The 13,302-nt window shown below is 38.7% G+C and overlaps 1 protein-coding gene and 1 pseudogene across 6 annotated transcripts in view; both read left to right on the top strand.

The window, feature by feature from the left end:
- The window catches only part of MYCBP2 (MYC binding protein 2), a 301,875-nt gene that overhangs the window by 267,116 nt on the left and 21,457 nt on the right, over positions 1-13,302 (top strand). For all 6 annotated transcript variants that reach the window (XM_062194062.1, XM_062194063.1, XM_062194064.1 and 3 more), the window contains 6 exons: positions 3,799-3,879; positions 5,235-5,501; positions 5,949-6,232; positions 9,305-9,401; positions 10,887-11,006; positions 12,879-12,980. In XM_062194062.1, coding sequence (XP_062050046.1) covers positions 3,799-3,879; positions 5,235-5,501; positions 5,949-6,232; positions 9,305-9,401; positions 10,887-11,006; positions 12,879-12,980 — 951 coding nt within the window. The remainder of the gene's footprint in view (positions 1-3,798; positions 3,880-5,234; positions 5,502-5,948; positions 6,233-9,304; positions 9,402-10,886; positions 11,007-12,878; positions 12,981-13,302) is intronic.
- LOC133762704 (U2 spliceosomal RNA) lies at positions 4,568-4,720 on the top strand (annotated as a pseudogene).

The following is a 13,302-nucleotide window of genomic DNA, read 5'->3' on the forward strand; positions in this document are numbered from 1 at the left end:
TGTACAGGAGTTATCACCTCCTACCTCTCAGAGTGTGCATTAATAGGAAGCTAAAATTGGAAGCAGAGCTAGGATTCTAACCCAGGCATTCAGATATGCAATATAGGCATCAAAACAGCATCTTAATGAATGTGCAAATGCCCATGCTCACATGTCAGATCTGTTAGAAAGCTTTTATTTTGTTCTTGGATATTAACCTGCCATTTCATCCCCCTCCATAAGTATAAACGGCAAGGATACCATATAGTATATAATCAAGTTATTAAATGCATGAAAAAATTGTGCATGACACAGGATTTCAAGGACATTAATATTATTTATGCCCCAGAGTGATCAGAGAAGGCTTCCTGGGGAAATTTGGTCTTGAGTTAGATCTAAAAGAAGGTACATAAAAGATAGATTAGTAGAGAGGATGAAAGTAAGGACTCACTGAAGAGGCTGTTAGGAGGTGATGTGTTGAGTTAAGGTTAAATAGTAACAGTCATGCTAATAGACACCTGTGCAATGACATTTTTAAGAGAAACATTTCAAGTCATATTATTGAATAATAATTTGCATACAAAAAATCCTCCTTTCAAAATGTATCTTTCAATATATTTTGCCATGTGTGCTGTAGTAAAATCATTATCTATCAATTTTTAAGACTACATTACTCCCAGAAACTCCTTCATGCTTCATTGCATACAGTACCCTGCCCTCCCCTCACACTTAGACCCTAGCAGCCACTGAACTATTTTCTGCCCCTGTAATGTTATTTGTTCCCAGTGTGTAAATGGAACTGCCCACAGATTCAAACTCCTTGTACCAGGTATCAGTGGTTTGATCTCTTGGTTCCTGAAAAGTATTCATACTTTATCATTTCATTTTATGATGGATAGTTGTGTCATTTCTGCCATTTGGCTATTATTAATAAAAACAACTTGGAGGTAGTTGTTTGGCACAACAGTTAATACACCACTTGGTACACTCATATTGCGTATCAGAGTACCTGGGTTCAAATCCTGGCTGTGCTTCCAGTTCCAGCTTCCTGCTAATGTGTGCCCCGAGAAGCAGCAAGTGATAGCCCAAATAGTTGGACCCCTGCCACCCAAATAGGAGACCCAGAAGGAGTTCTAGTTCCTGGTATCAACTTGACCCAGCTCTATGTGTTGTAGACATTTGGGGAGTGAACCAGCAAATGGAAGATACTCCTCCTTCTACCTTCCAAATCAATAAATGTATGGTAGTCTATTGAAAATAAATAAGATTTACTTAAAAAAGAAAGAAAAAAATTTCTGTGAATGTTTGCAGACATATATTTGTGTAGATATGTTCTTATTTCTCTTACACACCAATGATTAGGATTGTTGAGTTGCATGGTAAGCATATGTTTATAAGAACTGACAAACTGTTTCCAAGAGAATAAACCATTTCAACTCTGTTCTTTTAAGTTGTGCTGTTTTCCTCATTGAGTTGTAAGATTTCTTCATTACAAATATGTGCTTTCACATATTTTCTTCTATCTAGTCTGTGGCTTATCTTTCAAGAGCAGAATTTTTCAATTTTAATGATATCAAATACATCTGAATTTTTCCCTATATAATTCATGATTTTTGTGTCATTTAGAACTAAAAGTCACAAATATCTTCTGTTTTATTATAGAAATGTTATAGTTTTAGTTCTTTCATTTACAGCTATATACGTTTTAAATTATTTTTTATTTACTGTGTGAGGTAAAAGTTAAGATTAATTTTTTGCATGCAGATTGTTCCACTACCATTTGTTGAAAAGACTATCTTTTATTACTAATCAGTTCCCTCATTGAATATTTAGGTCAGTTTTTGGATTCTGTAACTTCTCCATTGATGTTTATATATCTTAGACCAACATCAAACTATCCTGATTATAGTAAAATCTTAGTAACTTTATGGGAATTGTGAAATCTTTGTTGTTGTTTTTAAAGATTTTTTTATTCATTTGAAAGGCAGAGTTACAGAGAGAGAGAGAGAGAGAGAGAGAGAGAGAGAGAGAAAGGAGAGACAGGTGAGAGAGAGAAAGAGAGAGATCTTCCATATGCTGGTATGCTCCCCAAACGGCCACACTGGCTGAGGCTGGGCCAGATTGGAGCCCAAAGCCTGGAGAACTCCATCCAGGTTTCCTCTATGGGTGCAGGGGCCCAAGGACTTGGGACGTGTACTTTGCAAATGTGGGATGCTGGAGTTGGAAATGGTGGCTTAATCTGCTGTACCACAATGCCAGCCCCATCTTTATTGTTTTTTAAAATTGTTTTGGCTATTCTAGATCATTTGCATTCCCATATAAAGCTCAGAATGGGCTTGTCAGTTTCCTCTAAAAAAGAAAAAACTGCTTCAGATGATAACTCAAGTACTTGAGCCACTGCCACCCATGTGGGAGACCAAGATGGAGTTCCAAGCTCCTGGCTTCGGCCTGACCTTGCCCTAGGCATTGCTACCATTTGGGGAGTGAACCAGCGGATAGAAGATCTCTGTCATTCATTCTTCTCTCTGTGTGTATACCTCTCAAATAAAATGAAAATAAATTTAAAAAAATTTAACCTGCTGGAATTTTCACTGAAATTGCACCAAGTTGATACGTATATTTTTTTATGAGAATCTAAGTCTCAGTGTTGGGTCTTGTTGTATATGAATACAATATCACTCTTCACTAATTTAGGTCTTTAATTTCTTTTAACAATGTTTTGTAGTTAAGTCTACAAGTTTTGTATATGTTTTATTTATCTATTGTAAATGGTAATTTTTCACCTTCTAGTAACTCATTTCTAGTATAGAAAAATGCAGTTGACTTTTGTGTACTGTGATTACATGTACTATTAATTTTAGAAGCTTTTTGTAGACTGCCGTCTTTCTTATAGGTAATCATGCAAAAAAATTAGTGTGTTTTTATTTTTTTCAATACTTCTCATTTATTTACCTGTCACATAGAAGTGTGCCATGTACATAATAAACACTGTAAAATTTTACCCTGTATTTTTCCTCTTATATATTTCTTTGATGACTGTGAAGAGGAGAATAGGTTAATTTAAAGTCCCCAGTATTACAAAGATTTGTTAGGACACATTTCTTTTCATCACATGTTATTTTCCTACATTAATTGCTCTTCTCCTAATTGAATGCAGAATGTGAGCTAATATTCTCAGTTTAAAAATGAATCTAATCAAAGTACTCAAATTGACCACATTAAATGGTTCTGTGAGAAGGGAGTATGCTACTCTAGATTTATTTTTATTTTAAGATTTATTTATTTATTTGGAAAGTGGAGGAACAAAGAGAGGCAGAGAGAGAGAGAGAGAGAGAGAGAGAGAGAGAGAAAGTCCTTCATCAGCTAGTTCACTGCACAAATGGCCACAAAGGCCAGGGCTGGAACCTATCAAAGTCAGAAGCCAAGAACTTCATCCGGGTCTCCCACATGGGTGCAGGGGCCCAAGGACTTGGGCCATCTTCTGTTGCTTTTCCAGGCCATAAGCAGAAAGCTGAATCAGAAGTGGAACAGCCAGGACTCATCCACGGGGGATGCCAGCACTGCAAGTGGTGGCTTAACCAGCTACACCACAGTGGCAGCCCCTGCTCTAGATTATAAATCTTAGAATTTCGTTCTTTTTATAGTCACTTTGGTCAATATTGATTTCTTCAAACTCTGTCCTTTGTCCTTTATTGTGTTATAAGTTTCAATTTAAAATAAGTTCACCTTAATCTTCATAATTATTTCTTAGGATACTTTAAAATGCCAAATACACAAATTTTATTTTAAGAATCTGTCTCATTTTTTTTCTATGTGAAGGCAACATCAGATGCCGACCTGAAAGAACATATGGTTGGAATCATATTCAGCAGGAGTAAACTGACTAACTTACAAAAACAGGTGTGTTAATAGCCATTTCATCATCTTCAAGCTTTTGTTTGTTTTTAGGGTATAAAATGTTTCCCAAAATATGTGGAGCCTTTTTTATGTTGACTGTTTTTATAGGTCCTGCAAAATGTGTGTGCCTTTTTCTAGAAAAGAAGGAATATATTGTCAAATCTGCATTACTTTAAAGATTTTCCTAGAATTGTTAACTTTCTTACCTTGCTGCTTTTTGTTATTTCTCATTTTTTAAGGTAGATTGCTGTATATTGGTGTCAGATAGCCAGCTGTATCAAGTTTCATTTGTATTTGTTGTGTTCTTTCCCTCCCCTCCCTTTTCTGTTTTTTGTTTGTTTGTTTGTTTCTCTCCTGGAAATTAACTGTGCTAAACTAAACCAGGTTTAAGGTTTCTAAATGTAACTCAGGGAGTAGTGCCAGGATGTTCACATAATGGGGTGCTGACTGACATAAAAATAGCACTTAAAAAGCAAAGGAAACATTGATTTTAATTAGACTATTTCAACCTTCAACATCATTAAATATTTTAAAGTAAATAAAAAGAATTCATTTGCAAACATTTTATTGGATCTTAAATTATTATGTGTTACTGAAAAACAAAAATTGCTGCCAATTATAATTCCACCAAATAGAAACACCTTATGGAAATAAATGTTGAAATGGGTTTTATAAAGTGCCTTAGAGGTGAATCGCTTCTCGGCCTTTTGGCTAAGATCAAGTGTAAAGTGCCTTAGAGGTGAAAAATGTGGTGATTGATTTTTGTTTGATGTGCTAAACCACAGGCAGTTACTACATAGTAGTTTTTTTTTTTTTTTGTTAAAAAAAAAAAAACTATTTTATTTATTTGAAAGAGTTACAGAGAGAGAGAAAGAGAGAGGTCTTCCATCCACTCGTTCCCAGATGACCACAATGGCCAGAGCTGAGCTGATCCAAAACCAAAAGCCAGGGGCTTCCTCCAGGTCTCCTATGCAGGTGCAGGGGCCCAAGGACTTAGACCATCTTCTACTGCTTTCCCAGGCCATAGCAAAGAGTTGGATTGGAAGTGGAGCAGCGGGGACTCAAACCAGTGCCCATATGGAATGATGGTGCTGCAGGCAGAGGCTTTAACCTGCTGAGCCACAGTGCCAACCCCACCACATAGTAGTTTTAAATAACTTGATTTTTTATCATGATTCCCATGGTTTTAACTTTTTTTTAAGGTTAGTTAAGATAATGATATGATGAAGAATTAACTAAGAGAAAGAATATATTAACTTGAGCATCAGCTTATATTCTTGTCTCTTCTTTATTTGTTTCACTAGTGGTAAATCAAACCTACAGATTAATTTTACATTTTCTGTGTTGCCTGTAAATAGGTGTGTGCTCACATCGTCCAGGCTATCCGCATGGAAGCCACCAGAGTGCGTGAGGAATGGGAGCATGCCATCTCAAGCAAAGAAAATGCCAATTCTCAGCCAAATGATGAGGATGCCTCTTCTGATGCTTACTGCTTTGAGCTGCTCTCCATGGTGTTAGCGTTGAGTGGCTCTAATGTCGGCAGGCAGTATCTGGCTCAGCAGCTGACTCTGCTGCAGGATCTCTTTTCACTGCTTCACACCGCCTCTCCTAGAGTCCAGAGACAGGTGACTGATCGTACCACTAGCCATTTTGCTTTTCTTGTTGATTGAACTTGGTAAAAAAAAATCACAAAGCAAAGAGAATCACTGTGAGGGCCTTTAAATATAGATATTTACCTTTTATTTCATTACAAGCCTATATTTTTAGCTCCTTGTTTCTTATTTTTGACCTTGTAATAAGAGTATAGAAGACCAAAGTGTGATCCATTTTACTAATGTGTTGTGACAAGGCCTCCTTATTACCATTAAATATATAGTGTCATTTAGTCCTGATCAAAATTAAAAGGCTTGTTTCTTCCCACTGAACCAGGCAGGAAATTAAAAATAGTGTTTCAATAATTTTTGTCTTCCTCAAAGATTTTAAAGTTACAGAATGATAGGCACAGAAAAAAGATGAAAACTTAAAAACATAAATCTTTGAAGCGGATCTTTTCCTTTTATGTTTCTTTCCAGGTGACCTCCTTACTAAGACGAGTTTTGCCTGAAGTGACCCCCAGTCGACTGGCCAGCATCATAGGAGTGAAATCCCTCCCCCCAGCGGACATCAGTGATATCATCCACTCAACAGAGAAAGGAGACTGGAATAAGCTGGGGATCTTGGACATGTTTCTAGGATGCATTGCCAAAGCTCTCACTGTACAGCTAAAAGCCAAAGGAACCACCATCACAGGGACAACTGGTACCACTGTGGGCAAAGGAGTTACAACAGTTACCCTTCCAATGATCTTTAATTCCAGGTCAGTTATATGCCTCTGTGTGAGTATGAAAATACAATAGCACTGCTGTTCCAAAGATTTAAGAAATGATTTCAGATTTCACTTTATTGGCCTACTCACCACATCAAATCCATAAACAGACCCATGTATAAAAAGAATGTTGAATGTCATAAAGTTCCATTTTCAATTAGTGTGGAAAGTTGGCTGAATATATGTTAGAATATTTAGATGTGCATGTTGAAAAGGATGGTAGACCTAGGGGGCCAGCACTGTGACACAGTGGGCTAAGCCTCTGCCTGTGGTACCAGTGTCCCATATGGGCACTGGTTCATGTCCCAGCTGCTCCTCTTCCAATCCAGCTCTCTGCTATGGCCTGGGAAAGCAGTGGAAAATGGCCCAAGTGCCTGGGCCCCTACACCCAGGTGGGAGACCCGGAAAAAGCTCCTGGCTCCTGGCTTTGGATCAGTCCAGCTCTGGCTGTTGCTGCCATTTAGGGAGTGAACCAGTGGATGGAAGACTTTTCTCTCTTTCTCTCCCTCTCAGTTAAATGAATAAATCCTTAAAGAAAAAGATGGTAGACCCCTACCCCTCACATGGTATATAAAAATAAGCTTCAGTTTTATGTTAATATATTTCTCTTACCATAGTTAAATAAATAACACAAGTAGGGGGAAAGTAAACTTATGATCAGTTAAAGCTTTTTGTATTGTGTATTTCCTTTTAAAATTCTAGTAGAACAAATTATAGAAGAACATTGGTATAGCCTTCAAGATAGAGTGGGACAGGGCGATAAAGATTTTCCATCAACTGGTTTACTCCCCAAATGGCCACAGTGGCCCGGGCTACATTAGCGTGAATCCAAGAGCCTTCTGGAACTCCTTCCAGGTCTCCCACATGAGTGGCAGGGGCCCAAACAGTTGGGCCATCTACTGCTGCTTTTCCAAACACATTACCAGGGAGCTTGATCAGAAGTGGAGTGGGGGCCAGTGCCGTGGCTCACTTGGTTAGTCCTCTGCCTGCGGTGCCGGCATCCCATATGGGCGCCGGGTTCTAGTCCCGGTTGCTCCTCTTCCAGTCCAGCTCTCTGCTGTGGCCCGGGAAGGCAGTGGAGGATGGCCCAAGTGCTTGGGCCCCTGCACCCGCATGGAAGACCAGGAGGAGACACCTGGCTCCTGGTTTCAGCATTGGCGCAGCGTTGGCCATAGCGGCCATTTGAGTGGTGAACCAATGGAAGGAAGACCTTTCTCACTGACTCTCTCACTGTCTACAACTCTACCTGTCAACTAAATTAAAAAAAAAAAGAAGAAGAAGAAGAAGAAGTGGAGAGGCCAGGACAGAAACCAGTGCTCATGGGATGCTAACATTGCAAGTGGGAGCTTTTACCCACTGCACCATGATGCCAGCCCTGGAGAAGACTTGCTTAAGCAAAACACAAAACCTAAAAGTCATATGGGAAAGGATTCAAAAACTTGGCAACATGAAAACTTCTGAAACTAACTTACTTGCAAAAATATTTAGGCCCATATAATAAATATTGAATTATTAGACATAATAGCTACAAATCCATGAGAAAAGGGTAAACAATTGATAGAAAAATAAATGACAGAAGCAGTAATTTCAAAGAGAACCAATTACAAATGCCAGTAAACAAATGTAGATTCAAAGAGTTATAAATGTTGTTGATGCTTAATAAAGTATTTTCATCTCATATAAATTGCTACAAGCTCAGTGGATGTCAGTTTGATAATATCTCACAAATATATATATCCTTTAACGCATAGATTCTATCTCTGAAGCTTTGATACATATATATAAATATATATATGAAAGGGTGTTCTGCAACTGTTTATAACAGAGTGTTGGAGATATCTGGAACAGTGCTACTCAGAGCCAATCCATGACAGAAAGCAGATACCACCAGGATGTTAATCAGTGTATTACTTCTTTAGTGTAGAGAGTCTTGCTGGGATTTAAAATTTTTTTTAGCCGGCGCCGTGGCTCAACAGGCTAATCCTCCGCCTTGCGGCGCCGGCACACCGGGTTCTAGTCCCGGTCGGGGCACCGATCCTGTCCCGGTTGCCCCTCTTCCAGGCCAGCTCTCTGCTGTGGCCAGGGAGTGCAGTGGAGGATAGCCCAAGTGTTTGGGCTCTGCACCCCATGGGAGACCAGGATAAGCACCTGGCTCCTGCCATCGGAACAGCGCGGTGCGCCGGCCGCAGCGCGCTACCGCGGCGGCCATTGGAGGGTGAACCAACGGCAAAAGGAAGACCTTTCTCTCTGTCTCTCTCTCTCACTGTCCACTCTGCCTGTCAAAAATAAAAAAAATAAAAAAACAAATAAATAAAATAAAAAATAAAATTTTTTTTAAAAGTCAGCTGAACAGCCAGCGCTATGGCTCAATAGGCTAATCCTCCACCTGCGGTACCGGCACACCGAGTTCTAGTCCCGTTTGGGGCGCCGGATTCTGTCCCGGTTGCTCCTCTTCCTGTCCAGCTCTCTGCTGTGGCCCGGGAAGGCAGTGGAGGATGGCCCAAGTCCTTGGGCCCTGCACCCGCATGGGAGACCAGGAGGAAGCACCTGGCTCCTGGCTTCGGATCAGCACGGTGCGCTGGCTGTAGCAGCCACTGGGAAATGAACCAGTGGAAGAAGGAAGACCTTTCTCTCTGTCTTTCTCTCTCTCACTGTCCATTCTGCCTGTCAAAAAAAAAAAAAAAAATTAAAAGTCAGCTGAACTGAATAGTAGTGTTCTTAGTGATATAGTTGATTTGCATTTTAGCTCAAGCTCCTTATTATTTCCATGTATACCTGAAACAAATGGTTTGCAGTCCATGGACTATACTTTGAATATCACTGTTATAGAGCATGCACACAAAACTAATATGTAACAGAAAAATTGAGACGGATCATAAATCAGAATGGTGCTTTTCTTGGAGTTGATAAGATGGGTTTTGATAGACTTTTAAATTATTTGTATTAATTCAGTCACTTGAATAATTAAATTGATGCATGATGAAGTAACATCTTCATCTTTTTTTATTGGTAACAATTTCACTGATAGTTTGTTGGTTTATAAACACTGATCTTTCTTTGTAGTTATCTTCGACGAGGTGAGAGTCATTGGTGGATGAAAGGCTCAACACCTACCCAGATCTCAGAGATCATCATCAAACTTATTAAGGACATGGCATCAGTAAGTTTCCATTCTCCTGACCATTCTGGCAGAGAAGTGCAGCAGGAATCAGACAAAACAAAACCACCTTGCTTTGCTGACTTGATAGAAGTGCTTTAGTATTATTTTGCTTTACTTCAAGATTGTTTTTTATTATGTTCAGTATTATGGCATTGCTCTTCTATGAATGAAAAATTTGTCACTTACATAAGCTATGTTCCTTTCAAACTCCCCAGTTAATTTACTTGCAAATTGTTGTCTAAGTCTTCTAAAACTTTAAGCCAATAAAACTTCTAGAAATGGGAGTTTCTCTTTCGCTTTAGTCCTCAGGGTTGATGAAGCCTTTCTTCTTCTTTATTGGTGTCCTGTATCACTATCTAAGATATTGGCTTTGGAGGTTGATCTGAGAGCGTGGAGGAGAGGGAGTTATGTGAGAGTGCCTGGCTCTTCCTGATTGCCCCAGGGATGTCAGTTTCCTCACATTCCACTGTATTTCTGTGGAACTCGCTTGAAGAGGGTTACATCCTATGGAATGTAGTTCCCCAACAGACACAGCAAATAGAAGGCATTTTGGAGAAGGACTTGAACTGCCCATTAAAAGACTGATACCAAGTACAAATGGGAAGTGAGAAGATATTCTAGAGAAAAGATGAAATTGAATCCTTTTTTTACCCAATAGCATGGATATTTTCTCAGTCTTTGTGACAAACAGGCTTTCTGAAGGTGTTCATTGGATGAAAATGTTTAGGAACGTCTAAATCCTAAGATAAGTGTTAATGTTAGTTAAAAATCAAAGCAGGTAAAGGTAGTTTAGTTTGAACTTTTTACCTTGGGATTCTAGTAATATTTATCTAAAGCAAATAGCTATATAAATTTCATGTTAAATAAACAAAATTTCTCAAGCATGAATACCTTAGTATCTTTGAGAGAGTTTCCCCCAGATAGGAGAAGAAATCCATTTGGAATCTACATGAAAAGGATATTGAAAACTTAAATTTTTATTTTATTTTAAATCATTAAATTAATTATTAGAAGTTAAGTTTTTCATAGAACTGTGAAGCATTTTTAATTCAAAATCCATACCCATCTCTCAGCTTAATGAAAAGAAGTAAATGTTTTCTTTTGCTGTGAGATGTTTTTGGAGAGAAAAGAGGGGTAGACATTTATGCTAACAGTTAAGATGCCCACAACCCACATCCAAGTACCTGGCTTTCATTCCTAGCTTTGACTTCTGACTGCAAGTTCTACTGATGCAGACGCTGGGAGGCAGTAGTGATGGCTCAAGTAATTTGGTTACTGCCACCTGTATGAGAGACCTGGATTGAGATCCCAGTACCCAGCATTGGGCCTAGCCTGGCCTCAGCCATCCAGCATGTTTGGGAGTCAATCAGACTCTGTCTCCCTCTCTTTGCCTCTCAAATAAGTTAACTGTTAAATAGAGAAAAGAGTTTACTTATAATAACACTTTTCAGATTACTTATTAAAATATTCTGTCTGGCTCAACAGGGTCATCTATCAGAAGCTTGGTCCCGAGTGACAAAAAATGCTATTGCAGAAACTATCATTGCTTTGACCAAGATGGAAGAAGAATTCAGGTCTCCTGTGAGATGTATTGCTACAACTAGAGTAGGTGTTGTTGTTAAATGTGATCTGAATCATTACTTGTTCCTTTCTAGTAATGAATTTGAACAAATTTTAATTGATAAATTAACTTAATACATGGTGTTTTTTGTTTGTTTTTTTACCAAATGTTATATTCATTGAAAGGTACAAAGGATGTTTATGAATTAAAAGCTAAATACTATGGTCATCATTTTTCACTGTTTGGTGTTCTGAATCATTTGTTTTTGTAAACTGTTAAGAAAGCTAAGGATATACTGGTTAGAAAAGGCTAAATTACATTCTGTGTGTGTATTAGCTTCCTATTGACCTATTTAGTGTAGCTTACCACAGAAGCTCTGTGCCATGATAACCAGAGGTCCTTCGAAGACAGGGCCCCTCTCTGTTCCTTTCTGATGACCCAGTTAATAATACAGAGTTCATAGCCTGCTCACTGGGTTCATAGATCTTACTTTCAGAAAACAAGAAGTGCTTGCCCAGGATGGGGTGGTATCTTTGAGGAAGTGAGATTGCGTTCCTCAGATGAGATGAACGTAGTAAATTTTCACCTGTTAGATTTCATATCCCATATCCTTCCAAAAGAGGTCTGGAGATATACTTAAAGCAAGGCAGTGTGACAACATTAGAAACAAGTGAATGCTAGTAGAAATTACTTAGGTCAATCCTTAGAAGTCTAAAAAAGAAGATAAAGTGTATTTCCGTAGAGCAGGAAAAACCAGTTTGTGCTATCTTACTTGTGAATATGCCACACCTGACACAGGTCGTTTTTGGCAGTAACGCTTTCCCACCACTCAAACGTTCTTTTTTTTTTTTTTTTAAGAGAGAGTTGTGTTTTCTTTTTTTAAAGATTTATTTATTTGAGAGGCAGAGTTACAGAGCGAGAGGGAGAAGGAGGGTCAGAGAGAGAGATCTTCCATCCAGTGGTTCATTCCCCAGATGGCCTCAATGGCGGGAGCTGAGCCAGTCTGAAGCTAGGAGCTTCTTCTGGGTCTCCCATGTGGGTGCAGAGGCCCAAGGACCTGGACCATCTTGCACTCACCTTAGCAGGGAACTGGATCTGAAGTAGAGCAGCTGGGACTTGAACCTTTGCCCATATGGGATGCCGGCACTGCAGGCGACGACTTAACCCACTACACCACAGTACCAGCCCCTGTATTCTATATTCCATTTTAATCTTACATTTTCTTTTTCTGCCTGTTTTACCTTCTCTTATTATCCATGTCCAGTGATACTCATATGTACTTCCTAGAGTTGAGCCAGTTGAGTGATTTTCCATTTTTCATTAATAAAAATTAAAGGTTATCATTTAAGCCTCAGAAATTTTTATCTACTTTTAAGGGCAGTTTTGGAAGTTAATGGATATTTATTTCTGACAAAGTACACCAAATACAGTGCTAGGGCCTTTCGAGAAAAAAAGAGATTTCTAAAGAGTATCTAAAAGGATTTAATATGTCCTCAACTACTCATGGGATTTGGCAAAATTAAGCAGGCATTGTGTCACCTTCTTTGGAATTTAATGCCTCTGACAATGGTATTGGATGGGAAAATATGTGAAGGCCTTGGTGTAGTAATTATTAAATGTGGAAATTCGCTTATTTATATGTTGTTTACATATTAGACCAATAATGGATAATTTCATATGCCAGGTGGAAGACTGGGTGGTTCATCAGAGAAAGGCTGGTGTTCAGTAAATATCTGAGTACCTACTGTGCACATAACTCATACAGCAACAACCACATATGCCTGATATGTGGAAACACCAGGAAAACTTGAGTGCCACTGAGGATGTATGTCCATTTCAGCCATCAGTTGTTGGCTGCTATCGTCTGACAGTGGGTTTTGTAATTCGGTAGTGTTAACAGCCTTGCCTTTCCACAGCTCTGGCTTGCTCTAGCATCACTGTGTGTTCTTGATCAGGACCATGTAGACCGCCTCTCTTCAGGAAGATGGATGGGAAAGGATGGACAGCAAAAACAAATGGTAAGATCAGAACTATTTTATAAGAATCTATCATGTTTTTCTTCAAAGTAAGCTATAGCTTAGCTTTTAAAAATTAGCAAATAAAAGTGTACAATTAGTAGAACTCTTCAAATATTATATCCAGTTGGCCAAGAGCTTCTCCACAGATCTTTCACTTAGTCTCTTCTTCATAGTATGTCAAGAAACTTTAGGAGCTTTTATTTAATTAGACAAAAGAACTTTATAATTCATCTCTGAGTCATGTTTCCATCATATCAAAATTTGTTTTCAGTCTGACTCTTGACTATATGTCTATATTTTGTACTAAATGTAATCAGTCTTA

Source organism: Lepus europaeus, chromosome 6 (assembly GCF_033115175.1).
Source record: "Lepus europaeus isolate LE1 chromosome 6, mLepTim1.pri, whole genome shotgun sequence".
In the NCBI taxonomy this organism is placed as follows: domain Eukaryota; kingdom Metazoa; phylum Chordata; class Mammalia; order Lagomorpha; family Leporidae; genus Lepus; species Lepus europaeus.